Genomic DNA, 27,902 nt, shown 5'->3' with positions numbered 1-27,902 from the left:
TTAGCTCTTCTTTTTAATACAAATCTTTGATTCAAGACTATGTTGTGTCCCTAAGGATAAGAAAAGCTGTTCAGACCTCAGCAACAAAGAATTAATTTCCTTTTTCTTTTCCTGTTGCTGATGAATACTTGGTTTAACAGCATGTTAGTGCTTTGTATTCTTAAGGTAAGGACTCGCCTGCTCAGAACAGCCTTACCTTTGAGCAGCTGGAGTTTGCTGTTTGCTTGAGCCAGCAGGGCTTTAGCTTCATCTTGCAACATGTCAGCTTTCCTCCGAGCGCTGGCGGACTCCTCTGTCTTCTTGGCAATGAGCTCCTCCACCGTTTTGTACTTGCTGTTCAGCTCGGTGTTGAGGACCTGTTGTTCCAGATGCAAACACAAGATGGAGCCGTTCAAAAGACAGTGCAAGGGGAGTTGCTCGATATTCGGGGTAAGCAGAGCACAGGCTGTTAGCTCAGGTAACAAAGGCAGAAACAAGGTCGGGGTATGGCCTGCTTAATACTCAAGGTTTTAAGAGCTGGCACGAAGACTGAGTTGCCCTCTTGCAGATCTGTGGCAATTCTACAGCTTTAATACTTGGCAAGGATTTACAGGATTCAGTTACACAGTTGTGTAACTCATGGAAGCTATGGCCCCTAGCACAGCTGAGGTTAAGGAACTGGCCATGCTCCTGGTTGAATGTATGCGTTTAGGGAGGAACAACCTTGCTGCCCTTTCAGAAAGAAGAGAGCAGCTGCCTGGTTTGCGTAGGTGAACGTGCTGGAAAAGACATCAGGTTGGCTTCTCAGCTGTGCTTTTTTTCCTCTGTGAGGTTAAGGAGTACTAGCACCCAGATGAATTCAACTAGCAAGCAAGTTCACGTTCTGCAGCAGTGCTGGGAGTCTCTTGGGTTTACTTGACAGCCACCTGAAATCCTACTTAGTGTGTGGAAATAATTGATTTGGTGGATAATGTGTCCCTGCCTTGACAGAAAACCTCTCTCTCTTGAGACTGGTGGGCTAATTTCAGCCAAAAGATTGCGGGAATTAAACTTCCTTTGGCAGAGTTGTCAACTGTTTGGTTAACATTCTTTTGGTATTACGAAGGTGTAGAGCAGACACTGGGAGTGCCTGCATATGGTCAGAGTGAATTTTGCATCTCTGATATTTAGAAATGAGACTGGTTTGATATTGAGCTAAGGAATCTTTGCCGTTTGATTCTGTATATGCCAAACTTTGATGTGTTTAGCCTGAACATCACTGCAGAAACAAAAATATAGATGGGGAAAAAAAGCCAATGTGTTTGTGGCAGATAGCAAAGCAGAGAGACAGAACCAAATGTATGAAAGGCTGACAGTGCAACAGCAAGATGTGTTTTATGCAACTCTTCTAGAAACTGATAACTTCCTAATACTTCTCTTTGTATTTGGTACCAAAATGAGTAAAAGCAGGTATCTGTGGTAAGTGCATTAAGCACTCTTTTTGTCCTCAGTACTTGGCCAATGACTGAAGTAAAGTTCCCCTGCAGAGACCTGGGGTGTGTTTTACTGGCTTTTCTTTAGCATTTTTCCCAATCTCCTCACCTGCTTAACTTCTTCAGCATTTTGTTTTGCAGTGCCAGCTTTTTCTTCTATCTTGTCCGCATTCACTGAATTTGTAGCAGCCTTTTGCTTCAGATCTTCAACGCTCCTCTCTAGCTCAAACAGACGTAAAGTGGCATTGTTCAGCGTTTCTTCAGATGCTGCATTTTCAGATTCAATCTAACAGAAGGAGGGACAAAGATATGCTTTCAAAAGTTTCTAAATATAACACAAAAACTTTCTGAGTAAGCCCCGATCAACTAACTAGGTCACATCCATAGATCTGATATAAAAAGTGTTACAGTTTCATTAAAAATGGACAACTGCAGTCAGGGTGAAAAAACCCACTGCTTGAAGATCAAGTGTATAGAGGGCTGCAAAAGCATTACAGAACCTCTTAAAAAATGACTCGATTGCATTACACGTGCAAGAATTCCTTAATCTGCAAACAGAACTTCACGAGTTCATTATTAAATGCTAGTGTTAAATGGCTGAAGCTGCCTGTCTCTAAGCTAGCCACACTTCATGGATATAGATATTGCTCTCATGAGACCAGGGTACAGAGTTAAAGTCTAAAAATACATTATCTGATGAGACTACAGCAATTACCACTTCAGTACAGCATTAGTTTTCTTAGTCCCCTGCTGCAGTGGATGCCAGTGCTAGATAGCACGGTTCTGCCAACACACTACAACAAACAACAATGGGGTCAACGTGTATGACTTTGTAGAGATCTTGGCACACCTGCTGTGTTAGAGAAAGCCCTAAGAAAAAGGCTTTTCTCACTCCCATCCATACTTTAAGCCACTGAAGTCAAATCAGCAGGCTTGTAGCTCCCTAATCCTCTAGTTATGAATGGTTTAGATTCATTTTAAGTGCAATCTTTTATTTGTAGTACACAAGAGCCTTGCCTAGACACCCTTACATCAGTTTCAGATGTGTTGCTGTTTCTGTATCTTAAGAAAAAAATCTTGGAAATAAGGAAACAACTTACTGAGGTCAGCAGATCTTGGGTTCCTTTAATATCTTCATCAGCTTGTTTTATGGCTTTTTCAGCTGCATTTTGTGCCTTTTCAGCTTCTTCTAGTGCTGCTTTCACCATGTCTGCAGTGACTTTAACATCTGTTGCACCTTTGCTGTGGAACAAAACTATGTTAACAGTAAAAACTAAAAACACTAAAAATGCTTTACTTTGGTACAGGGAAAAGCACTAGTCATATACTGCAAAGGGCTATTTTTGCCCTTTAGTGAAGGAATGGGGAATCAACCTTGGGGTAAGGTAAACTGCATTTCCTGATAGTGAAATCAAAGCCTCATTCCAGTTCCTGGTCATTGGAGACACCCAATACAGAACAGGGTTGCATACCTTGCTTTTTTAGCTTCTTCCAGTAGCATTTCTGCTCTGGCAATGTCTCCAGCGCTCTGCTGTAGAATGACTTCAACATCAGAAAGGCTTTCCACGCGCTCACGGATGTCCTCTGTCAGGGCCTGTAGCTGCTGGGGAGTGCTTGGCATCTCCATGTTGAGGACTTCGTTAGCCACTGCCTCGATGCTGTCCAGATCAGCACTGTCTTCTACAAGATGCACACACATGACAAAGATGTGAGTAAAGGCTTCGAACTGTCAAGTCTCAGTACTCCAATTCTCATCCAACTGCTCCCTCAAGAAGCAAAATAATGGAAAAAATCTTTCTCCCCCAGACTAGCAGCAAATCAAGATGTAAAAACCGCTTCCTTAGGGTGAAACTTCCCTCTGATAAGAGGCCCAGCCGGCGCGTAGGCCCTGCTGGCATCACTCTCTTGGAAGCCTTTTGAAGATCTCAGTGATTAGCTACACCGTGCTGGGGCTGGGGGAAGGGGATGCAAGCCCACAGGAGAGGAAGCCAACAGCTGCACGTAAATGTAATTGTGCTACCAGTACACAGCCCTGTGCAAACAGAGAAGGAATGGGTTTGCCACACTGCCACTCATTAGCGAACAAGGGCCTCATTTAACCTTTACTGCTTTCTTGCAGGGAGATAACCTCACCGTTTCTGACTTTCCTCCCCTTTAATAGTACTGTGGGTCTTTCCAGCCAGAGCTTATGAACAGACTTGGCAAGCTACAGACGTACAATGCTCTCAGCTGAAATGAACACAACAAAGTACTACAGATTGGCCTCGTTTTCCTATTGTCTTGGTTTTCTGTTTCCAGATTTCATCATACCCATTAAATCTGGCTGAAAGGAGCAGGGGATGACAGCTATTGCATTACCCTGTGGAGGATGATTTAAAAATAAAGACAGTTTTCACCAAGGAAGAATTGAAGTAGGTAATATAAGTGTAAGGTTTTTACGCATTAGGAAGTCTCTGATCTGTTTAATGAGATTTCTCAGATCTTCATTGCTTCTGTCCACTTGCTCTTTTGTAGCATTGGTTTTGAGCAAAACTTCTTGTGCGTTTTGTTTGGCTTCGTCAGCTCTCTGTTTTGCTTCAGAAACCTGGAGAGAATGAAATGGAAGGCTTGAATGCATATTGGCTTCTGCTTTAAGGCCTGTTTTACAACAAAAAATTCTCCTGGAGTCAGAGGTAACAGTAATGAGAAATGCTTCGTCTCATAAAACTCACAGAACACTTTTAAAAGCTGGCCCTGATCCACACCACCAATGCTAGTTTAAACAACTCAAGCTAATGTTTAGAGTTACGCATGAAGCTTTACTTTAGCGAGCTCCCTTTCTGAGTGGGATGATGTTACGCAACTGGAAGGAATATTCTGCAGTAAGCCAGGCACATACTTTGTCAATTAGTGCCTAAACTTGTGTTACAATTAAAAGATTTTTTTTTTTTTTGGTATTGTAACAATGGATTCTGCATATTACCATTCTGGAGAGTTGCTCAACTTCTGCTAAGGCGCTGAGAATGTCTCTGTCGAAGTCCATGGCTTTCTGCCAGGCGTTGTGTGCCACGGTCACCAGCCCCTTGCAGCCAGGTCCTCCGCACTTCTTCTGCCCGTCATCGCTCCGGCAGTTCAAGCCGCCGCACTCGGACTCGGCACAAGAGGCTCCTGCGGGGGTGCCACACGTCTGCAGCAGACAGAGGAGACAAGTGCAACAGTGCCGGCTTTATTCCCATCGCTGAGCTGCGAGGGTGATGAATAGGATGCTGCTCTGACATTGTTCCTACCCCTTCCAAGTAGGGCCTCAAGTACCAAAGCAAAGGAAGCTGAAGGAGAGCTGCATCGGGTCCATACCAACACGATATTAATCCTTGTTCTGTGCCCCTTCCACTCCTTCCTGCCTTAACTGGGTAACAACCAGCTAGCTCCCAGCTGCTGAAGTAAAGGGAGGGTAGGAGGGAAGCTTTGCTTTCATTGTCCTCTTCTGCCAAATATCATCTTGAACTGGAAAGCTGCCTTTGGGCTTTGATTTCAAGCTGGAAGCTACCCCTGCCTGTATTCCTTTTGTTTGAAGCTGGTCTTCACTACTCTTGGAGGAAAAACTGGCCATCCCAAGCAGCTTTTTAAAAGGAAGAATGTATTCTGTGCAACATAGTGTTATTTTTTTTTTCCTTTGCTCTCTAAGGAGAGCAAAGGAAAAGATAAAACAGTAAGAAGCTGAAATGCTCCAAGCTGAACAGGAAAAGCTGTTCCCTTCCCAGCCATGAAGTGTTTGCTCTGGTTTCATCTTTCCATAATAACTTCCAATTTATGACTTGTGTCAATGAAGTGTTCCCAAAGAAGATATCAGGTTTGACTTTTTAAGCAAAACTACTTCAGTCAGCAGATTTTACTGGGAATATCCACTGCTTGGACAATGAAATCACTTAAAAGCTGTAGCCAGGTGGCAAATCGGAAAATTCCCTGTTCCTGTGAGGTACTTTTCCCTTTCCACCACCCTCCTTATGCCAAATGATAGTTGCTAACTGACACGTACTTTGCAGCCTCAAATCTCACTGGGAAAACCAAGTGAGCTGCAGCTGGCTCCTGTGAAGTGTAAACGATTCCCTCTTACCTGCTTGGCATGCAATCCCGCAGTAGCTAGAAAGCAAACTTTTTTTTTTTTTTGGCATCCTGTGATTACACCTCCGAGCAACTCCGTGTTTACTGCCTCGATAAACATCTACCCCAGCCTTTCAGTCCTCAAGAACGCATTAGGCAGGAATGCAGGGCAAGGGAAGCTAAACAAAAAGCTGCCTCTTTCTTCCCCTCCCAAGAAAAAAGGCCGGGTGGGGTGACTGCAGTTGTAAAGGACCGGGGACAATTCCCTGTGTGAAGACCTCGTCCCCACACACAGGGCTGGCCCTGCCCCGAGGAGTTAATGAGCTCTCCCCTCCAGTCGGGACTTCAAGCGGGATTGTTCTCTGAATGCAGCTGCCTGGCTTCAAAGGGAAACCCAGCAAACACCCTGCCTCTCCCAGAAAAAGCCATCCTCGGTCGTATTTACAGATGAGCAGGCAGCTTCAACACAGACTGTGCCCTTTGGATTCCAGCTCCCTGCAAGTGCTGCTCTGCCCCAAGCAGGAGGATGGGAGCGTGGCGATGCCCAGGAGGGCAGCCCTGCCGTGTGCTCTGGGAAACTGCAAAATGAAGAAAGCAAGCGTGTGAGCTAAGGCTTAACAGGCTGGCTCTCAGTCCACTGGACTTGCTGAACTTTGCTGCACTTGAGAGCTCTGCCCACAGCAAAGGGATCTGGCTTAGGAGGTGAGGAAAAGACGGATGCTCTCTCAGGGCTGGGGTGAAGTAAGAGGGAGAATGACATGAAGGCCTGCTGCCTGAAAGCCCACAGGTGTCTCAGAGCCCACAGAATACCTCAAAAATCAGTGAAATGTGTGTGTTTCAGCAACAAACCCTGTCTTTCACACTGTCCAGCTCTGAACAGTTTTTCCCTGCCTGTCACTTCTTCAAAAAAAAAACCATCTTACTTTCGCTGTGGGTTTTCTACCAGCAGATCCTAGCTGTGTACCTTTGTTGACATGTCGGCGAGATCCAGGCTTTGCAGTTTGCCTGCGAGTTCATCCAGGAGGCGAGAGTGCTCCTCTTGCTTAGCCTTGAACTGGGCCTCCTTCTCCTTGATTAAGTCTTCCACTTCCTGCCGCGTTTTTGCTGACAGCTCCACGGCGCTATCGGGGTGGACAGTGGAAGCATTGACCCTTTCCTCTGCCTCCAGGGACATCTGGAAATACTTGGTGATGCTGTCCAGGGCTCCTGCAGGAATCAGACAGAGCTGCTCAGAAATCTGTTAACTGACACCAAATAATTTGTGTCACGGAGGTGGGCAGACGCACAGCTGGGTTAGCAAGCTGAGCAGCACCTTAAAGCAACCACAGCCTCCACAGCTGTGGTCAGTGCTGTTGTAAAGGGGACAGAATTTGGCCTGGTTTTAAAAAAAAATCATTTTTTCCCTCGTTGAAAGTGTGTCAAATTTGTTGGATTTTAAAGTTGAGCGGTTCTCTGACCCCAGGGATTGACTGAACTCTGCTCATGCTGAGGGCAGACGGAGCCCCAGCCTTTTAGGTTCTCAGGATACCAATTATTTTTTTTAGGGATTCACCTATGCCATTTGCTCTTGTTGCTTGCCCTAGGATGTCTGGCTCACAGTCGCTGCTTGGAAACCGGTCAGAGCTTTCCCAAGAAACAACTTTTTGATGAAAGATCCTGATTTCTGTAAGCGTTAGTTTCGGACAACTGCTGGAGAGGCCCTGAGAGGGTGTGAGGGACCCCACGGGGCAGCCTTCTTCCAGAGAATGCCACAAGCCAGGGACTCCCCGGTTTTTACATCCTTTTTGCCACACTGGGTGAAATCCCACATTCACCAGAAACAATCCCAGACTACCTGCGAAGCTGCAAATGTATATTTCTGTGTATATATATGTATGTATAGTGTATTCAAATGTGTTTTAAGTCGGAATTAAGTCAGCTTTGGAAGCTTCCTAATAACTTTGTGATTTGCCTCTTTCCCCAGCCAGCTCTGATTCTGTGGTGGGGGTTTGGCACTTCATCGTGCCAATGGGTACACCAGGCTTGGGTGCCTTGGAAGAATGGGGCTCTTTTATGGTGTGCCCCTAAAGACACGGGTAGTTTTTCAAACAGTTTCAAGCAATTTCACAGCCTGGGGAGAGCAAACGAAACGTGCAGGTGTATCTTGGAATCAGCCTCGCTTTCAGCCGTTGTGCCTCATCTAAAATGCTTTAATTAAAGTCTTAAAGTTTCCTAAGTTCTTGTGCCCCAAGAACTTGAGCCAGCTTTGCAATACACAGAGGGAGAGAAAGAAGGGGTGAGGGGGCAAAACAAAGCTCCTGCTGCATCAGCAACTCGGCTAACGCACGGGGAGAAGCTGCCCTCCTAAGAGCTGACTTTATTACACGTTAGAAGATTAACCCAGTATTTAAAGCCGTGCACTAATTAAATCTTCAGCCACCCCACTGCTTTCTCCCCCTCCCTGCGCCACTTACCCCGCACATCAGAGATCTTGATGAACTCTAGCTGCTCTGCAAGCTCTTTCACCACACGGTCTAGGCTTTTGGCATCCGTCTCCAGCGCGCTCAGGTCACTGTCCGAGCTGTTGCTCTTCTCTGCTAAGGTTGATAGGCTTTCTTCTAAGTCAGCTATCTTAACCGTAACATCTGCTGTCAGCTTCCTGGAAAACAGAGCAGCAGGACTTACCGGGGGAGGTTGTGATTCTGTGTTGTGAGCCCCAGTGCTTGCCTTCAGTGAAGAGTAACAGTGAGAGCTGGGCCACGCTTCTCCCACGGCAGGCCCTGTCCTCCCTCGGTGGAGCCAGAAGTGATTTGTAGCAACATGCCTACCTAGAGTACTGTTTTGTTTCCTTTATCACACAAAACTACTTTTTAATCTACAGCACGTTTATAAACTCAAAGCACCAAACAGCTGCTTTGTGTAAGATTAACTGGAGGCAGATTCCAGAGGGCTGCTGTAATGCTCTGGTATCATGGCAACTGCACAGGTCAAAGTTGACTACTATGATCCATACATAATTTGCTTCTCATCCCACACAGCTACAAATGCAGTTTTGATTACTACGAGCTCATGGGACAGATTTGAACTTCGGGAAGGAGGGGGGAAAGCCAGTTTTAATACAATGGATCCTTTTAACTCCTCCATAAAGATCTCTCCTCACCAGCTGCTTCTCTAGGACTAAGAAGGAAAACCTCCTGCAGTCAGCCTCAGCGAGCAGGTCTCAGCTGGTGGGATAACCCTAAAAGGAAAGGCAAACGCACGATCCAAGGCAGAGCTGCTGCAGAACAGAGCTGGGCATTGGAAGCTGTTCCCATCCGTGGTGATCCCACCATCCCCAGTTATTCCTCACTCTGAAGGAATCGGGCAGTGTTTAATCTTTACAGCCGGTGTACATCCTTCGATAGCTCAGCAGCCTGCTGCTTTCCAGCGGTCCTCAAGCCCAATCTTTCCTCAAGAAGAGGAAGAACAAGAGCAGACACAAGCAGATGTTAGGGAGAAGCAGCTCCTTGGCTGCTCTCAGCTCCCTTGGTACTCAGAGCCCAACCCCAGCTCTGCAGCTGGAGGGGGGGAGTTGCAGGGCACGGCGTATCCCTAATTGAGACATTTGTGGTTTAATCCTCTCCCCTTTGCTCCGTGCAGTCCCCTCGCAGTGCATAAGCAAGCCTGGCACGGTTGCACAGCTGCCTGATGTGCAAAAGCCCAAACTGCCTTCTTTAGTACACCTACCTTTAAAAGAAAATGCGGGGCTTTTACTGTGAGAAGAACGGAGACGAGAGCTGTTAGAAAGCTGGTGCTCCCCCCACCCCAAGCTTGGAAGTTTCCAGCTCATCGGCTCCATAGGGAAATCCAGGAATTTAATCTCTCCCCCTTGCTTCTCTCGCACAATAGCAGTGTTTGGCCTTTGCCCCGGGGGAGCGTAAGGCAAGCGCGAGCGGCTGGCTGGCAATCGGCTGCGCAGCGGGAGCGGGGACACCCCTGCCAGGGCTCACTGCCTGTGCTGCTCCTGCCTGCCCTGGCCAGGTTTGTGCCCAGGGGAGGGATGCTCCACGTGGCGAGGTGCACTCCAGCACCAGGAGCCGTGGTGTACCTCAGCAGGGTGTCCTCAAGCCCAGTGTGGGAACAACATCAGCCACTCCGCTACACCCCAGCTCCTTGGTGTTCCCTCTCCTCCCCAAGCTGGATTTACCCCCATAACACCCACTGCACTCACTCTGCTTCCTCAAAGAGATTCCCGATGTTCTTCAGGGGCTCGGCGGCCGGGTTCTGAGCAATGATGGTTTTAATCTCCCCGAGCTTCTCCTCCAGGGTGCTGAGTGTCTGCTGGTATGGCCCAGTGACCCCGGTGATTTTCAGGGCGTTAGCCCTGTCCAGGAACTGCTGGGTCCTGTTAGCCAGCTCGCCGATGACCACATCCCAGAGGGCGAAGCACTGGTGGCAGGGCACGCAGTCGGGGAAGAAGCCCGAGTAGCCCCGGGAGCACTTGTCGCAGCGCGGCCCCTCCACCCCCTCGTTGCAGATGCACTGCCCCGTGGCGCGATCGCACTGCGGGGTCTGGATGCCGCGGGGGTTGCAGTCACACGCTGCCAGGAGAAAAAAAGGCACAGGTGAGGGTGGCAGGGAGACAAAATGGAAAAAAATGGCTGTGATGTGGTGAAACGAGTGTGGAAACGGGCTGTGGCTGGGTTACAGTCAGCTAATTATGGATGTGCTGCGTATGGGGGAACCAGGACGGGTTGAAAGGGGTGGGACAGGGCAGCAACTCTAGGGCAGAGCAGGAGGGCCTGGCTTGCACCTCTTAGAAATGGGCACAGTATGAATTCATCCTGAAAAGCTGACAGCAACCGAAGACAGGGACCCCAGTTTCCCTCCTACACTGAGGATCAGTAGGGCAAGGCCTCCCAGGCTGGAAAAGAAATGGCAGGCAGGCGCACAGCAGAGGGTTTAAGAGCAAAACCTGAGTGAAAGGGGAAAGCGAACGAGGAACAACCATCCTCTGCATCTCCGAGCCACAGAGCTCCATGCTGCAGGATACCGGGGGTGCTAAAATTGAGGTGGTTTCAGGGAAGAATGGGACAAATCCACAGGCTAACGTCCCTTCAGAGATCTCCTACACAAAGGCCTGGCGCAGGACGTGCTCCTACCACGGGTGCTGGGAGAATATTCAGGGAAGGAATGTGAATGCAACCCCAACAGCGTACACAGAGAAGCATCGAGGAGCCTGGGCTAGTGTTTGGAGAACAGGGAAGACGTGTAAAAATCAGGCAGAAAGCTGCAAAATGAAGAACGAGGTCATGGGCAGCCCTGCCTGACTGGATGGACGAGTAAAGCCCTCCCCTGTGGATGTGAGCCCTACTACACATTGCTCAGCCCCCTCAGGTGGCAATGAGGCCGATTAACAGATTTTTGGTAAATTAATTCACACTGTTAGCACCGCAGTTAGTATTTACACCTTCCTGAAAGGTATTTTCGTTCTTATTTTAGTCTTAGTTTGCAACTGCGAACACCTGCCTATCTCCCTGTGCTATCAGGCGAGACCCAGGGGCTCCTGGTGCCTGCCAAATTAGAGGGATAATGTTTGAGCAACAGCTTTTTTAACGAGCTTTTTGGGAGAGCGATGCACTTCTTCGGCACCAGCCTGCAGGAAGAGAAGTTACTCAATTAATTCCTGAAGCACAGTCGTTTCCAGCAGCCCTCTGAAGAATAAGAGAGGCCTTGCAAACGCGCAGATCGTCCGCTTCTCCTGGTGGTACAGTAAAAAGGAGGCAGGCCAAGCACACATTCCTCTGACAGGGAGAGGATCGGGGCCTGATAAAAGCCTTCGCTTACACATCCATTTACCAGGCATCCCTGGAGGAGGTTAATGGCTCCAAGCGGCCCATAAATCAAGTCGCACACCCCAAGCACATGCCCCCTTGGAAAAGGGCACGGCACAAAGCCGTTCTCAAGCTTGGGCATTGTTTGCTTCAATGTCAGCCCACGGTGGTGGTCTTGGGTTCAAGAAGCGCACAAAGAGCCTGGGCAGAACAAATGGGCCCTCAGCAAAATGACTTTTCTTGTACAGCCTGAATACGATCGGCCAGAGACAAAAATAACTTCTGCTGCCTGCACGGTCGAGCAAAATGGGCCTTTGTTCTTCGAGCTATACCCTGACACAAGAGATTGTTTTTCCTTTACATCCAGAGTGCTTTAAGTAGTCAGCTCGCCCTGGAATATGTTCCCTGCAGGCAAACTGCGGAGTTCCTGTTGGAAGGAGGTCAGTTAACCCTGCTGTCAGCCAACAGGGCCCGCGCCACAATGATGGATTGTCCAAATTCCGCTGCACAGAGAGGGGCTGAGCAACGTGTGGGTTTTCTCAAAGGGGCCGAGATCTGATCAAGTTACACGAATCCTTGCTGCTGGCAAACGAGCTCGCTGTATTTACTTGTGGATTTAAAAAGCTTAAAGTGGAAAGAAAAAACCACCACATTTTGGTAATTCTACTCCTGAATACCTGCATGTTCGGGAAAGGCAGACCCGGCTTTGGGAACATTGACATGGTAATGGAGATTACAGAATCTATGCAGCCACAAAATGCTGGGCACGAGGAGAGGAGCATTTAAGCACTAGCTCATTTGCAAAGTCAAAACTCCACAGCTGCCTGCGGGGAGGTGATAGAAGGGAAAGAAGTAATTTATCCCAAATACAGCAGAGCAGCTGGGAGAATTACACTTCTGGAGTTCTACGAAATGTCTGAACTGAGCTTTGTGGGACCCACAAGAAAATTACACAAGGCGGAAAGAAACATTACTATGGGTTATTTCCTCATTTTGGGATTCTGCATCAAGCCCAGAAGCAGGCACTGCTGGCTCTGAGTTAGTCCAGCTGTGTGAATGCAACATACATATATATATATATAAAGAAAGCTTTCAAAAGCATTGGATGTCCTCTTTTTCATGATCTACACAAGACATAAACCACACAGAAGACCAGCTTTCAAAATAAAAGGTGGAAGTGAAGACAATTTTATCTGCATTTTTTAGTAAAATCAGGTAGTTTAAAGAAAAAGCCTCCCTTGGCACTGGGCTAAGAAGATTCCAGCCATTTTTTCCTTCCCTTTTGTATATTTTTCAGGCGTTTCTACATTTGTGGCACGGTCTCTCTAGCTGCAGCCCACAGACATCTTTACTGCAACCCTGACTGCAACATTTCTGAGGTTCTCACGAAAGCACCACTGCTCCTCTTACAGCTCACACCTTGTGAACAAACCTTTCATCTCACAAATGCCATGCACGTGCCGGTGTTTGGTTGCATGGCATCTTTTTTAGAGTCTAGGTGACCTCAGCCAAGTGCTGGAACCAGCTCCATTCCTCGCTAGTCAGTCTCGTGAGTACCTCTATCAGACAGTGGGGTCCCATTTCTAGGCACTGCACTAACAATGATATTTGGCCAGCCAGAAACCCATAGAAACTGTTTTTCTGCTCTCTGAGGCCCTGTGACACAGGACCTCCACCATCTTCAACACCTTTAGCACTGACTTTAGCTGTGGCCAGTTCTCAAAACACTTGTCCTGAAGGGAGAAAAGCGCGGTGACAAAGCCAGGATCCATGGGAAAGGAAAGAAAAAGACCTTTCCTGGTCCTCGTGGGGACTGGAGAAGCAGAGGATTGCAAATAGCTCATGGAGGAATAACCACGTGCTGAGTGCACATCCACCATCCGTGACGGTGGGTGCACCACCACCAAAAGAATTAATAAGACATTTGATTATCACCGCCGATGAGTGGGGATGTGAAAACAGGAGACGCCTCGATTCTTATCAGCTGCTGGTATGAAGTGAATGCCGTGCCACAATGAGCCAGCACGCCCCGCCCAGTGCATTTTTTGGTGAAAATACCCCAGCATCACATTAATATCCAGATATTCCTCTGGCCACCCTGCGACTCAGTTCCTGTGTGGTCAACGATGCCCTTTGTTGCAGGAGTTTTTCTTCTGATATACTCACACAGGCTGAGCCAAGCACAACCTCCAGAGCAGAAATTGGGAAGAGAGGTTCAGTTTGCACTATAAAACCACACAGACACTGAGTTTACTAGGAGAGATCTAGATACCTTAACCTCTTTGGGTTGGGAATGGCCTTCTTGACAAACAGCTATTCTTTCAGTGACAGAGGGGGAAGAAGGCCGTGGTGAAGGACAGCAAGGTTATAGGGACTGGGCTGCTTTGAAGACCACTGTTAGACACACATCGAATCTGTCCCCATGTAAGCAGGGCTGGAAACTCAAGTACCTCCCATGGAAAATACAGGGGAGTAAAAGAAGTCTTTTGAAATCACTGGCCATTCAAGGGTTTTCAAAGGAGGATTTACCATATTAAATAACAGTTTTGCGTTTTGAAATGTCATTTTGGACCTGGATGTATTGTTTCCTTTAATGGAGTGTTTAACTCCATCAGACATTCTGCTGGGGCATACTCCAATATAAATGAAATCACGTTTTTGGCAGGAAAATTTTCTAGCCAAATTCTTAGGCAGGATCTGCTGATGAGCAATTTGTGACTACAAAAGACTGCAGCTGCATCGACTCACAAACACGTGTACACACATGAACACGCACACACAGAGTATCCATGGGTTATTTTCCTACCATCTTGATCAATACATTTCATTTTTACTATTTTTTTTCCTTTATTTTTCTTCCAGTTGCTCTGACAGCTCTGCTACCTTTCCCACTGATGTTAAATATTCACAACTCACTTCTGATTCAACAGCTGCAACTTAGCATATTGCTACCACAGCTGAGATGATCCAGTGGATCACACAAGGGCTGTACAAAGGGCAGTCATGGTGTTTAAAGGCTTATTAAGGGATGATAGGGAACAAGCGAGAGTCTTACATAATCCTACACAGCACTGAAGAGAAAGCATTTTGCAGAAATATTTTCTTTACTGCTTGAGATCAGGGACAGAGAGCACCAAATGTTTAACTCCTCCACAGCAAAAAAAAAAAAAAGGAAAACAATGAGTTTGTTCAAACACGATTTCCTGGCATCATCTCCTGGTGGTAGCGAGGCACTATGATGATAAAACCATTCAGCAATTTGTAAGGTTGGAAGTTTTGCAGAGCTAGCAAATTTCTTCTGAATAATCAGCTATTGACTCAAATTACACCGTAAGCATATTGCTAACTCCTCAGCACTACGATTTTCTGTACAAGTGTTAAGATAAGATCCGTTCCAGCTTAGAATTACCAGAGCTGTTCTGCATTTTAACATGCTAGCAGGCTGTGCCAGAAGGGCAATTTTCTGGAAACAGCCAATACACGTTGCAATATTTTAAGACCACAGGTCAATTAAAATTAAGAAAGTGAAAATTGTACTTCCTTTAGCGTTGAACTTGCCTGACTTCCTTTAGAGGCTTCAAACAGGAGGAGATGAAATGTTTGCTGATCTCTCTCTCCACACCACTAAAACCTCCTATAAAAGCAGCCTACGTGCCTGGTTTAAGATTCAGATGTTAAATTAAGACTTAGATGTTAAATTAAGACTACGAAGCCTATTCTTAAATGACAATGGGATAACTTTCAATGAAGTTTTTTTTTTTTTTTTTAAAGCAGGTATTTTCAGCACCAGGAACTCAACAAAGATCAACAAAAACTGAGAAAAGCAACCTTCTGCCAACGTCGGTAATGAACGCTCAATAAAAACAACACTCCTTTCGTCTTAGCTCTGTTAGAGTCTACTTTTTAAGATACTCAGGTCCAACACAGAAGAATATTGACACGTATGTACTTCATGTAAACGGGACCTAGCAATACAACCTAACTTTCAACCTCCTACAGTGCCCTTTCCTAACTGGGGTCTGTTCTCTTTGTTCAGTTTATTAAAACCCTAATGATACTAAAATTGTCACGTCATTTGTATTTTATGAGACACACAAACTTCACACGTATACCACACAAACACACCGTTCCAGCTGCATCTGCTGCCACGGGGTATCTCAGAGGCATCTCGGGAGCCTGGAGTCTGCTGCCAGAAACGTGCTACGTGGGCTGCAGTCGGCGCGGAGCTCAGCGTGCTGAGTCCTGCAGTTTGGTTGCCAGGCTTTGGAAAAACTCCAGCAGGGCGCCTAGGAGCCTTGAGTTTCATGAAATTTGTAATCCTGTCATTTACTACCTTAGCAAGGATTTTTATGTGCACGCACACACACTCACGTGCACGCTTGGGCAGAATCGTGGCTGAAGGAACAGTCTGGCAGAGGGGCTGGCTCTGCCCCACAAGCAGGCTCTTGAGCCATTTTCAGGAATTACGTTCAATTAGATGAATAATTGTCGTGCTGTGCTTACATATGGGGTAAGCAGTCTCCAAGGACACAGCCCTACAGACTCTGGGGTGCTCTTTGAGGTGTGTAATCCCCAGTGGACACCTGCAGGTGGTGGCACGAGTACTGAGGGGCTGAGGAGCTACCCAACTGTAGCTTTGCTTGCCCCAGCAGCCTGGTTCCACTGTGAGCACTGAGGAAATGCAGAGGAGAGACATCAGGAGATGCTTTTTCTCCACTGCAGGGAGCAGACTGCAAATCCAAGCACCCCAAACAGGTACAAAAACTTCCCTCCTGATTGCCACGGCACCAGGACCCCAACCTCTTCCATCTCCTGCTTCACCGTCTCCCATTTCACAATGATTTACAGACAAAGACAAACCACAGACATCAGCCTGCAGCAGTCACAGCCGCCAACAGGGATAGTGGGGAAGCACGCCCTGGAGTCTGGTTTCCAGCAGATCGTGTTGGGACCCAGGGCCACATCCACATATCCCTGTAATTTTTTAATTTTCCCTCTTACTAACTCAAACATTTTAAAGGGTGTCACAGCAGCGTGGGCAGCACAGTCCTGATTTCTCAACAGGAGCTGGTATCTATTGGTGCCAGCAGGCCGAAGACCTCCTGTGAAGAGGTCTGACATTACCATCCCTTGAGTGATTCACCCTGTAATTTCCAACCTTGGGCAGAGGCTGCTTGCCCAGGCTGGTGGAAGAACTCACTGTGGAGACATCAGGATGGATGTACACACCTCCACATCAGCTTGGTGCCTGCAGTGAAGCTTGTTCATCAGTACTCACATGGTTCAGAGCTCTCTGACAGCCCCCAATCCAGACTAGTTCGTGTTTTTTTTCCCAGATGCAATACAGAACGGGGCCAATCTGGCTGCCTGGGCTGAGCAAGGGCTTGCCTTTGTGACAAACCCCCTTCTGTCTCTGTTTCAGCTTCGTCTTGGCTATAGGCCCCATTTAAGCTATTTTCCAGGGCACTGCTCTGCAACTCTGTAACTCTGTAAAGGGCACAGTTTTCCAGGTTGCCTGCAAACCACTCATCACAGAAGGCTATGACCTTCCCACGCCGCGGTTGCGTCTCTGCCAGCCTGAACACCACCCTTCCACCGGTCAGGACTGAACGAGGGCTGAGAGGAGATTGTTCCCCTCCCTCGGAGGCTGTGTCACTTGGAAGCAGAAGGGGTGACAGGTCTGAAGGAAAGCGCGGTGCTTTTGTAAGAAAAATGAGTTTGAGTTTGAAGGAATACATCCTCTTTTTACTTCATAAAGGCTAAAAAGCAGGTTTTCACATGCTCTAAAGACAGCAGAAACTTGATGAGAGGTCAGAAATGCTGGTACGCAGCAAAATCTTACTGATAAGGTATGCAGATGGACTCCATCAATAAACCCTGATGGAGACAGCTGATACCAGCAGACAACCACTGCCCTGGAGCAGCGGGAGGCAGCCGGCACGGCCAGAACACACACAGCCTCCGAAATGAGAAACTTAATATGTACTCAGGAACCAGGACAATTCCCCAGCCCTTTCATCTGCAGCATTAACCAGGTAACTGTGACCTTCCTACCTGCCTCGATAATGGGCTCTGAGGTATCTCTATTGTAAAGGATTTATTAAAGACCACAGCAAGCACATTCCTCCCTGCAGGAAAAAATACCTTAATCTATTGCAAACCCTCCTGGCAAAGACTCCTATTTGAACAGATCAGAGATACAAGTTTGTTCTGGTCTGGACAGTGTTTGAAGTTTCTTTTCCAGCTAATGAACAGACTTGTTTATAATGAAAGGACAGAGAGAATCCAGTTTTCTAAACAATTGACTTCATGGCACTCTGTTTTCCCATATGCAGCTACGGCTAACTAGCTCTACAGTCTCTGCTCACTCTTCTACTTTAATCTGAAATAAAAGGAAAATCTTCTGCTAAATCAAAAACTTTTTCAATTACAGTCTCCCTAACAAAACACAAAGAGGGACAGGAGTCTTCTAGTAAGTAAAATCAAAAGGCAAATAAACTTATTTCCAGATCATTTCTCGAACCCAAACGAGTTTTTTTCTAACCACACCGGTCTACCTGCCAACATTGCGAAGTAAAGGTTGAAGAGTTAGCTTCTAAGCAGAGAAGTTGGTCTCCAAGCAAGGGGCTGACAAGAAATATAATAAACCACGAGTGCCACACCGGGCTCCTGTCACGTCTCCAGACTGACATAGGCAGGCGGCAGAGCGCCGAGATGGCCGCCACCACACCTCCCGTACGAAGGCCACGCAGCATCAGCACTCACCTCGGCACTCCACAGCCGGGTCGCCCCAGAAGAGCTCCTGGCACTCCCGGCAGGTCCGGCCTCCGAAGCCTGGCATGCAGTGGCACTGCCCCGTGAACTGCCAGAAACAGGGACACGGCCACCTCAGTGGGGCTGCCGCAGCCTGAAGGCTCTTCCCCCTCCCCACCCAGCACCTGTAACCCACATGGACATTGCTAATGGAGCAGGGCGTGCAGAGTCACAGAACCATGGAGTTGGTTGGGTTGGAAGGGTTGTTAAAGATCACCTAATTCCACCCCCCTGCCATGGGCAGGGACACCTCCCACCAGACCAGGTTGCCCAAAGCCCCATCCAGCCTGGCCTTGAGCACCTCCAGGGATGGGGCATCCACAGCTTCTCTGGGCAGCCTCTGGGTGCCTCACCACCCTCAGAGCAAAGAATTTCTTCCTAATGTCTCATCTACATCTCCCCTCATTTAGTTTAAAGCCATTTGCCCTTATCCTATCACTACACCCCTCATAAAGAGTCCCTCCCCAGCTTTCCTGCAGGCCCCCATTAAGTACTGGAAGGTCTCCCCAGAGCCTTCTCTTCAGGCTCTCAGCCTCTCTTCACAGGAGAGGTGCCCCAGCCCTCTGATCATGCTCCATGTTCTTGGACACCAAGCTGTGGTGGCAGCCAACGAACCATGACCACCTAACTCTATCCCCCGCCTCGCTCACCCCTCAGCCCCCAGGTGCCACACAAGCAAGGTGCTACGGGACAAGCAGGGCAACCCATGGCTCTGACACCTTTTGGTGGGCTCCACCCAGCCCATGCACACATCCTACCCCAGCCCAGCTGCAGAAAGGCTGCAGGTGGCTTCCAGCAGCCTTCCCCTCACCTCGTTGCAGGCCAGCCCGAGGGAGCGGGTGGTGTCGCAGTCGCAGGGCTCGCAGCCAGTGCCGCTGGCCAGCCTCCAGGTGTGGGGCGCGCAGCGGTCGCAGGTCTGCCCCACCACGCCGGGCAGGCAGCGGCACTGCCCCGTGGCCGCCTCGCAGCGGCAGCTCTCCGCGCTGTCGCAGTCCTCCCGCACCGTGCCCAGGTAGTTGCAGACACACTCTGCAAGAAGAGGTGGCAGCTTGTGTGTGTGTGTGGCACAGCACCATGACACACACCCCTCAGCCATCCTTGGGTCTCAAGATGGAAATCCCCACCTTTCGGGCTGCTGCCCCAGCGTGAGGTGGCAGCAGCTCTCTGTGACCCCGTGCTGGCCCTCCAGCCTTCCTCCTCTTGTCTCCTCCTTTACTAAGGAAACCCAAGCCTTCCCAGCTCCTATCATCCTGCTCAGAGTGGTGATGTGCAAAGCAGAGCAGGACTCGGCTTCCTTGCCCTGCAATCCTTTTGCTGCACTGGATGGGGAGCAGCAGCAAAATGTCCCCACCCCGGTCCTGTTGTGCAGTGGAGCAGGGAGGGCTGCATCAGGCCACCGAGGAAGACGAGTCTGCTTCTGGGGCAGGACTCGGCTCCTGCTGCTCAGCCACATCTGCAGGAACCTTTGTGTCAACAAAAGGCAAATCCTCACCCTGCCACGGGTGATCTCCAGATAAGAGGGAAACAAAGACCACTAACAAGAGGGCAAGAAACCCTTCTCTGACCCAAGCCTCATCCTTTCTGCACATGCAAATGCTGCCCCTTCTCTCCCCCCAGAAGGCAAAGGGCTCCCCTGCCCTCTAGCAGCCCCACTGAGCGGCAGGGCAGCTGCACACAAGCCCAACTGGAGGCAATTCGTATTCCCCACTACCCCAAATGGTCCCAGGTCAATTATAAAGAGCTATGGTGGCTGCTGCCGCCCCACCACGTGGTGGGTGGCCGAGGAGGGGAACACAGGCACATCTCCACTCACTCCTGCAGTCCTGCTGCAGGGCGCTCCCGTAGTAGCCCTCCTTGCAGAGCTGGCAGTTTTCGCCCTCCGTGTGGTACAGGCACTTCACGCACGTCCCCGTCCTCTTGTCGCAGGCCTCCGGGTCAGTGGTGTCGATGTTGTTGTTGCACTGGCAGGGCTGGCAGGCGCCGCCGACCTCGTCGGGGCTGCCGAAGAAGCCAGACGCACATTCATCACATCGACTGCCTGTTTGAACAAGCAGGCACGGCAGGAATTACCAGCATGGCTCACAGCCCCGTAAATGGCAATACGAGACAATAAGGGCCATTAACTAAAGGGGGGATTAATCGGATCGCACTCAAAGCAGAGGCAGTACCTATGTATCCTGTGCTACAGACACACATGACTTGCAGAGTGACCGGATCCTGGTAACAGCCGCTGGCAAACTGGCGTCCGCTCTCGGGGCCGTCAGGGCACGGGCAGGGGCGGCAGTGGTCGCCCGAGCCCAGGACGGGGTCTCCGTAGTAGCCGGCCTCGCACCTGTGCAGTGGGGTACAGCATGCAGGGGACCATAGGCAGACACACACACTCACATTTTAAACCATTACAGGACAGTGAAGAACCCAAAGGCAGACAGACCCTTGCGGCTCTCCGGTGCCACCCAAGCTCAGAGCAGTTGTGCCAGTGGAGAAAATTCAGCTCGCTCCAGCCTAAAAGCTGGAGACCCAAGGCAGATGCTTCTTAGGAGGGTTTCAATGGGGAAAGCCTTGGGGTCCCACAACGCGCTCTCTGGTGGGAGATGGGAAGCCACAGGCAGCGTGCTCCTTACTCCCTGGCTCCCGGGGCACACAGACTTGCCTCCCTCCATACATCCTACATTTCACAGCAAAGGCCCCGCTGGCTGTGACTGCCACCACGGGCCATCCAAGGAGCGCTGTTACAAATACCTCTCGCAGTTGTGGCCGGCCGTGTGGTCCCGGCAGTGCAGGCACTCCCCGGTGTAGGGGCTGCAGTCGTCAGCATGGCCGTTGCAGTGGCAGGGCTGGCAGCTGGGGAAGCCCCAGAAGCCGGGCAGGCATCGGTCGCACTGTCGCCCGTACACGCCGGGGAAGCAGTGGCACTGGCCCGTCTCTGCGTCGCAGAAGGCGTTGTACGAACCTCGGACATGGCACTCGCAAGCTGCAAGGAGAGGAGGAAAGGGGCTGTGCTTCAGTGCCCAGTGCCCAGCCCCATTGGCAGCCCAGCGCAAAGGATGGGGTCTCACGTACGCCTGCATCCGCTGGGCCCAAACCCAAAGGTGCCGGGGGCACATCTGTCGCACTGCCTTCCCACCACGTTGGGCCGACACTGGCACTGTCCTCCGCTGGGGTCGCACACCGAGCTCAGCGAGCCCTGGGGGTCACACTGGCAGGCTAGGAAGAGAGAAGCATTAGGGAGCAGTGAGAATTGTGTTGCAGGACACTCACCCCATGGCTCTTCCCATATGCACGTGCTCCCCATGCAAACCTGGAAGCACCATCAGGCCTCCAGGTATGGTTTCCTCCACAAGTGGGTAGCTACGTACATAAGGCGGTCTCGTGTAATAGTGCAGAAATGCTGAATATGATGTTCTTGCAGACATCCGTCATCGGGGTTTTCACAACACTCCTACTGTTTTCCAGGCACCGGTATCTTTGGAAAGTCTCCCAAGCGCTGTTTGTGACCACGTCTTCGCCTGAGCCTCCCACTGTGAATATGTCCAGTGATTTGCAGTACGGCATGAGAACGAGCTATAAAACAATTTTACAACGGCCACGTGTCACTATTTATAAATAGCCTCTATTAAAACTGTGAAAACTTGTGATTATCTCAATTTCTATCATGCTTCTTAGGCCAAAAAGGAGAGACTGACTGAATTTGGAAGGAAAGTGACAGAATTTTTGTACTTTTCTGTGGCATAGTTCTGGTATCTAACAAATTCTTACCAAACCCTATCATTTCAAAAGAAACAGTTTGATATTCACAACATATATTATGCTGCAAAAGTCCAGCTCTGTGGAACTATCTGCAGTCCTGTAAAAGACAGCAAAAGCCTCTTAGCAGAAAAACAACTTTGAGCCTGAAGAAATCTACCTTGCTTTAAACCATTCAGTTAAAATCTGAATTGAGCCCTAAGCAACAACTCTGTGAGGTAGCACTTGGGATTTACACAGACCCATCCCAGAAAAGATGCAAATTTTCAGGATTTTAAGAATGCTTGTCCACCAAAGCACCCCTGAGGTAATTTGTGCTCACAGAGTCGATAAGCGTGTACGGGCTCTCCATCTCGGTGTCCACCGAGGAGTACTGCGACAGCTCCAGGCGGATGGTGTAATTCAGCCCCTTCTCAAAGCAGACTGGCCGTGGGAGAACGACGTATCTGGATTGGGAACAGGAAATATGCCTCACTTCAAATGCCCAGCACCGTCAGGCATTTCAGGTAGCCCTATAAAGCAATCGAGATAGCAGAGAGCAGCCAAGAGTGGGCAGAACAAAAGCTACGATGCAAAGAGGCGCTTCAGAGGCTCGCGTGAGTCAGAGCCGGAAAAGCTTATCGGCAAGGTAAAGAGTAACGGCGATGTTCGCTCACGGGCTGTGCAAACACCAAGTTTTCCCCCCTGTACTCAGTGAACAAAAGTCAGACGACAGGAATAAACTTAAAAGCTTTGAGACTACAGACACAGTACTGCATATATGTTTTTACAACCCGTTGATAATGAAATTTCATTAATTTCATAGGGGCCACAGCAAACTGAAGACATGATGATTCTCTTTCAGCTGGACTGAAACTGCTTTGGCACATTCATTCAACACTGCAGGTTTGGGTGCCTCACAGATGCCTGCTTTTGGTGAATTCACCATTTTTCTTTTTTAAAAAGGTTTTCTCTTTCTGTCCCATCCTGTTATACACACCTGGAGCCGGGAGGCAGTGAGACCACCTGATTATCATCATCAGGAACCGTGTTGCCACATCGGCTACCTGTGGGAATCTTGCCTGGGCGCGACACAGTGATCAATGCTTTTTCCCACTGATCCGGCAACTGGAGAGAAAAAGGCTGATCAGCATCAAGCAAGGGCTGTAAGCTCTGGGAGAGCCAAGTGCTCCAGCCATCCTCTGACTTGTCATGTTGTAATTTGCTGATTAAACAGGTGCTGCAGCACCTGTACTGAATAAAACCGTGAAGCAAATAATATTGGGGATAATAAAAACAAATAAGAGCTCCTGTCCTTGTCTTTGAGTTCTGATTCCTCCAGGAAGCCCTCGTCTCCCACCAGTTGTGCACAGGGCAGTGGCACAGCACCCACAGACCTACCTGTGGCTCATAGCGGACCACGATGTCGTACTCCATGGAGTAGGGGATATTGTCGATGTAGAACTCCAGGTACGCCCCCTCAGGGACCCTCACAAATCCTATGCCTGTCCACGATGGTGTGCGGTCCTGCGTGGACTGGCGCTCTATTATATTTACGCCCTACGGAAAGAGGGAGCAGAGATTTTAATACCAATATGCTGAATTTGTGAGCCCCACTAGAACATGTGAACTGATGAGCTCTGTTGGTGGATCATTTCTGGATCGCCATATCCATGATTTCCATCCCAGAAAACAGAAGTTCTCTCTTTTAAACACATGTGCATGCACACTGTTGTCTTTCTACTTAGAACCACAGAATGGTTTGGGTTGGAAGGGACCTTAAAAATCATGTAATTCCAACCCCCTGCCATGGGCAGGGACACCTCCCACCAGCTCAGGCTGTCCAAAGCCCCATCGAGCCTGGCCTTGGACACTTCCAGGGATGGGGCATCCACAGCTTCTCTGGGCAGCCTGTGCCAGGGCCTCACCACTCTCTGAGGCCACAGCACAGACACCTTCCATGTAACAGCCCACTAAGAGAAAGACAGATTCAATGATACTGCACGATTCTTCATCCACTTCTCTGTTGCGGTGGGCAATTAAATTTAAAAACCTTCTGTGAGTTACTCATTGACCATCTACTTCACCCTGAAGAGACGCATGATTTGTGCCAGCACAGGATATAACTCTTCTGTCATAATAACTCACACATCACGTTTGTAGCAGAAGGATTTACTGCAAAGGCACCAAACTGCTCCGCTAACTGCCCGAGCTGAGTGCTAACTGCTTCCTGATTACACCAGGCCAGGCCAAGCCAAATCACTAGTTGGAACAACATTTAGAGAGCAGACCGAAGCTATCGAGCTGCTGGAGGGTGTCACTGAATAACAGAGACCCTAATTATCATTAGCCATTAAGCACCCAAACTCATACTGGCCATTCCTTTCAGTCTGAGACATCAGGTTTTTATCTGTTACTCTTTATATAAGGCAAAAAAAGAAAAAGGCAACAGAAAATGGCAATCTGTGATGCTCAAACTTCCCGTTTCAAATATATCTGCATCCACGAATAGCTCTCGCTATAAAACAACATCCTGTGCATTCCTACGGAAGCTGCTTCAGTAGAAAGGGATAAAATGTAAGGAAATGTCAATACGTCTATCACTCCAGGATGTCCCTTCATGTATTCTCACACTCTTTGAAGAGAGCCAGGCTATAAATTATTACCCTTTGGCTTTGGACAAAGGGTTGGAGCTCCCAGAAAGGATTTCAGGCAGGACATGAGTGAGAGCATGCGGGGATTGTGCACCGGGACTTGGCACCGTCTGAAAACCCCCGTAACTCTGTGCCATTTCATTTTGTCTCCTCTTGGGTCTCTGCCTGGAAATTCAAATCTTATTCTGCCACCAGATTAAGAAGAAAAGAAGAAGAAATCTTTTTCCCCTAAATTGGCACTGTTTAAAATGGTTTGTTCAGGCAGTTTCAAAAGGTAAAATGAGGCATGATTCCCTCTCTGCTTGGCATGGCAGGTTTTCAGCTGAGCCCCTCAACCCTGGGCACCACGAGCCCCTGGCACTGCCCTTCCACTTGGGCAGACACAAATTCACCCAAAATCTCGTGCCAGCTCAAGTGCCCTTGCTGCAGTCCAAGTTGAGCTCCGCACTGCTATCTGACAGCCAAACTGCTCGGTCTTGGCTGAAACAGCAAAGTGACCACACTCTGCCTGAAACAAATAAATTAGGAGTTAGTGCCCCAATTACAGGCAGACTGCAATCTGCTGCTTCAGAGAAACCATTATCTCATTGCTGTCTCCTTGCTGGAGGCAAGGATAATTGATGTAATCACCCAGCTTCTTTTAATGAATTAAAAGCAAGGCTGCGTTCTTGGGGACAGGAAAAAGCCAGAGACCCCGATGTACCATGCCAGCGGGCAAAACAAACGAGAGTGATCCTCACTTACAAATCAGTTTTTTGCATGATTAAGCTTGGTCATTGGTCATTAATAAAAGAAATGCCACTGATACACAGAAACCCTAAATCACACAGCAACATGTTTAAATGTGTGCTGATCCCTCCCAGTCACTGGCACCGAAGGAAAGAGGCAGTGTTGGTGACCCACCACACGTGAGATAAGAGGGAGAAGAGAAATGGGCGTATATGCCGGGGGTAAAGAAGGGATGAAGACATTAAACTGTATGGTTGTGATCAAAGAAACTTGACTCGATGATCCTTAAGGGTCCCTTCCAACTTGGGATATTCTGTGATTCTAAACTTACTAAAAAAGGAAAGTTTCCTCCCCTAAATTACCACATGATTTATTGATACTAAGACCGAACAGCTACAGATGGGCAGTGTTCTCATAGAATTCAGTCTGGCATCTTTCCACATGGTCTTCGCACAACACTCAAGTCATAAACCAGCCTCTTTCCACCACCCAAACAGTGCAACGGAGCTTTCCCACAGAGCGGCACGCTCAAACTGCTACTCACGGGACCCAAGTTGGCTTCCTCTGCCTCATAGATGTAATGGTCGAGCGAGATGAAGTAATAGCCAGGCTCTACTTGATTGCACTGACGTCCAAACATGTGGGGCCGGCACTCACACTGGCCAGATTCACTCGAGCAGCTAAAATGGAAAAATGGTGAATGTAGAGTGCAGCTTGGCTCCAACAAGGCACTGCTAGAGCCACCTCCAGCTTTTACATTTTAAGTGACACCAGAGAAGTGCTCCTGGTTGTAGAAGCATCTAGACAGGAGGTGGTACCAGGACCTAATCCCAAGCTCTACAGCTGGCTCATCCGCGCTGCCAAGGGCTCAGCCCAGCTGGTGTTCCCCCAACCAGGGCCCAGGCACGGCCTCGGAGTGAGCACGAGCCAGGGACCATTTCCAACAGACAGCCTGCGTGGTTTCCCCTGTCTGGATGGTGAGAGGACTGAATGCTGCAGATGTGAGGAGTTCCTCGGGGCCACACAACAGTCCTGAGAGAGCTTCGCTTGCTTTTACAGTCATCCACAGCCAAGAGGCACGTCTGTCCTTTGGCTCCAGGCGTGCAGGCCATGCAAGCAGCCGATCTGCTCGTCTGGGCTTGTGCAGAACAAGAACATGCACGACCCTGCACGCCCCAGGATGTCAGGCTGCTCTTGTACGTGACAAAGCACGTCCCAGGAGGTTGCCCAAGGTAGCTCTGCACGGCACTACCAGCCCCGACCATGCTGAGCTCCTTCAGACAGAGATGGACACAGCCAAAGACGTGGGACAACGAAGGTCTGTCCACAATGGCATGGACAGGTCCACTTCCTCCATAACAAGCCATTTTATTTTCTCAGTGTAGCTTTATCCCCAAACTGCCTTTTCACATTTTTATTGTCCCCAGAGTCCACCCTGCACTATGAAGAACGAGCGGGTAGGTTTTATTTTTGAAGAGACCTGCTTACACTGTCTCATGGGAGGGTTTGTTAGTCCACCAAAAGATGTTGCTTTCCTTAAATTTTAAATTTAATGTAGAAATCTTTTCTAAAATCACAACTCTCTGGGTTTCCTGGAAAATCTCCAGGCTTTTTAAACCTAGTCTAAAGGTAATTTATACCTGAAATAACTTTTGAAATTATGGAGATTCACTTCAGTGTCTGCTTTTAGGTGCTGAAGTGCCCCAGCTGCCCCAGAAGGGGAGCTGGAAAGTTTCCCCTCCGGGGACGCCAAGGCTGCAACCTCTGCGGTTTGCGTGGGGATGAATTTGGGGTGAGGTGTGGCTGCCCCAGGTGCTGCATCCCACGCCCTGGGCGGGAGCCAGGTGGTGGCAACCAAGAAATGGTAGAGAGCAAACCAGGCAACGTGGCATTAATCCATCCCCCCGGGAAACTGCTGTGGTTTCAGACAAAACCCAGACATTTCACAGGGTCTGCGGAGGGAAGGAAGAAGAAAAGAGGACAAAGGAATGTGCTGCTGTTGAAAAGCCATGAACCTAAAGCAGGGGAAGCTGCTCTGATGGGAGGAGCGGTCTGGTGGCCCAAAATGCCTGAACTGGACATTTAAGGCAGGACTTTCCATGCTCTTACCAATGGATGCATCTCCAAAACCTACATTTCTGTCTGAACAACCTCCACTTCCCCAGTGCAGATCCACATCCAACGCCCTGCAGCTAACTGTTTCCCTCCAGACAGACAGACAGACTGGCTAAAGGGCCAGTGGGGGAGAAAACCAAGAGCAGGCTCAGCACAGAAGAGATGCAGACGCCTCTATCGCCCCTTGCAGCAATCAAGATCTGCTACTTTCTGCATGCCAGAGCAGAAAGACGATCCCAAATGCTGCCCTCCAGAAAACACTGAGGTGGTGTGGTGGCAAACGAAGCGAAACTTGCTGGGGTGAATGATTGCAGGAGAGGAACTGAGCTGGGACTCACTTGTTGTGCAGTGCTCCCCCCTGGTCGCAGTCGCAGGGCCGACATCCATCCATGTCATTGCTCAGGCCCCAGTGCTCCGGCTGCAGGAGGAGACATCACCGATTTAACCCCATCCACCCCAAAAGCACAGCATTATTTTGCAATACTCAGTATAAGCCACCCCAGGCTGTCATCCTTAAGAGCCAAAACCACCCTCACCCACTCTCC

The 27,902-nt window shown here is 49.0% G+C and overlaps 1 protein-coding gene across 1 annotated transcript in view; it reads right to left on the bottom strand.

Moving 5' to 3' along the window:
- Positions 1–27,902, bottom strand: part of LAMB1 (laminin subunit beta 1) — a 40,840-nt gene that overhangs the window by 1,006 nt on the left and 11,932 nt on the right. The window contains exons 12-32 of the mRNA XM_084284788.1: positions 27,696–27,775; positions 25,787–25,922; positions 23,261–23,419; positions 22,860–22,987; positions 22,203–22,326; positions 21,493–21,697; positions 21,197–21,340; positions 20,876–21,107; positions 20,305–20,468; positions 19,950–20,174; positions 18,948–19,165; positions 18,089–18,185; positions 9,721–10,090; positions 7,985–8,169; positions 6,496–6,737; positions 4,414–4,617; positions 3,891–4,035; positions 2,924–3,131; positions 2,552–2,693; positions 1,561–1,737; positions 197–356 (exon numbers count right to left, since the gene is read on the bottom strand). Coding sequence (XP_084140914.1) covers positions 197–356; positions 1,561–1,737; positions 2,552–2,693; positions 2,924–3,131; positions 3,891–4,035; positions 4,414–4,617; positions 6,496–6,737; positions 7,985–8,169; positions 9,721–10,090; positions 18,089–18,185; positions 18,948–19,165; positions 19,950–20,174; positions 20,305–20,468; positions 20,876–21,107; positions 21,197–21,340; positions 21,493–21,697; positions 22,203–22,326; positions 22,860–22,987; positions 23,261–23,419; positions 25,787–25,922; positions 27,696–27,775 — 3,745 coding nt within the window. The remainder of the gene's footprint in view (positions 1–196; positions 357–1,560; positions 1,738–2,551; positions 2,694–2,923; positions 3,132–3,890; positions 4,036–4,413; positions 4,618–6,495; positions 6,738–7,984; positions 8,170–9,720; positions 10,091–18,088; positions 18,186–18,947; positions 19,166–19,949; positions 20,175–20,304; positions 20,469–20,875; positions 21,108–21,196; positions 21,341–21,492; positions 21,698–22,202; positions 22,327–22,859; positions 22,988–23,260; positions 23,420–25,786; positions 25,923–27,695; positions 27,776–27,902) is intronic.

This window comes from Netta rufina, assembly GCF_964035555.1.
Source record: "Netta rufina genome assembly, chromosome: 1".
Lineage (NCBI taxonomy): Eukaryota > Metazoa > Chordata > Aves > Anseriformes > Anatidae > Netta > Netta rufina.
The sequence above is the reverse complement of the archived record's forward strand: the minus strand, read 5'-3'. Positions and strand labels throughout refer to the sequence as shown.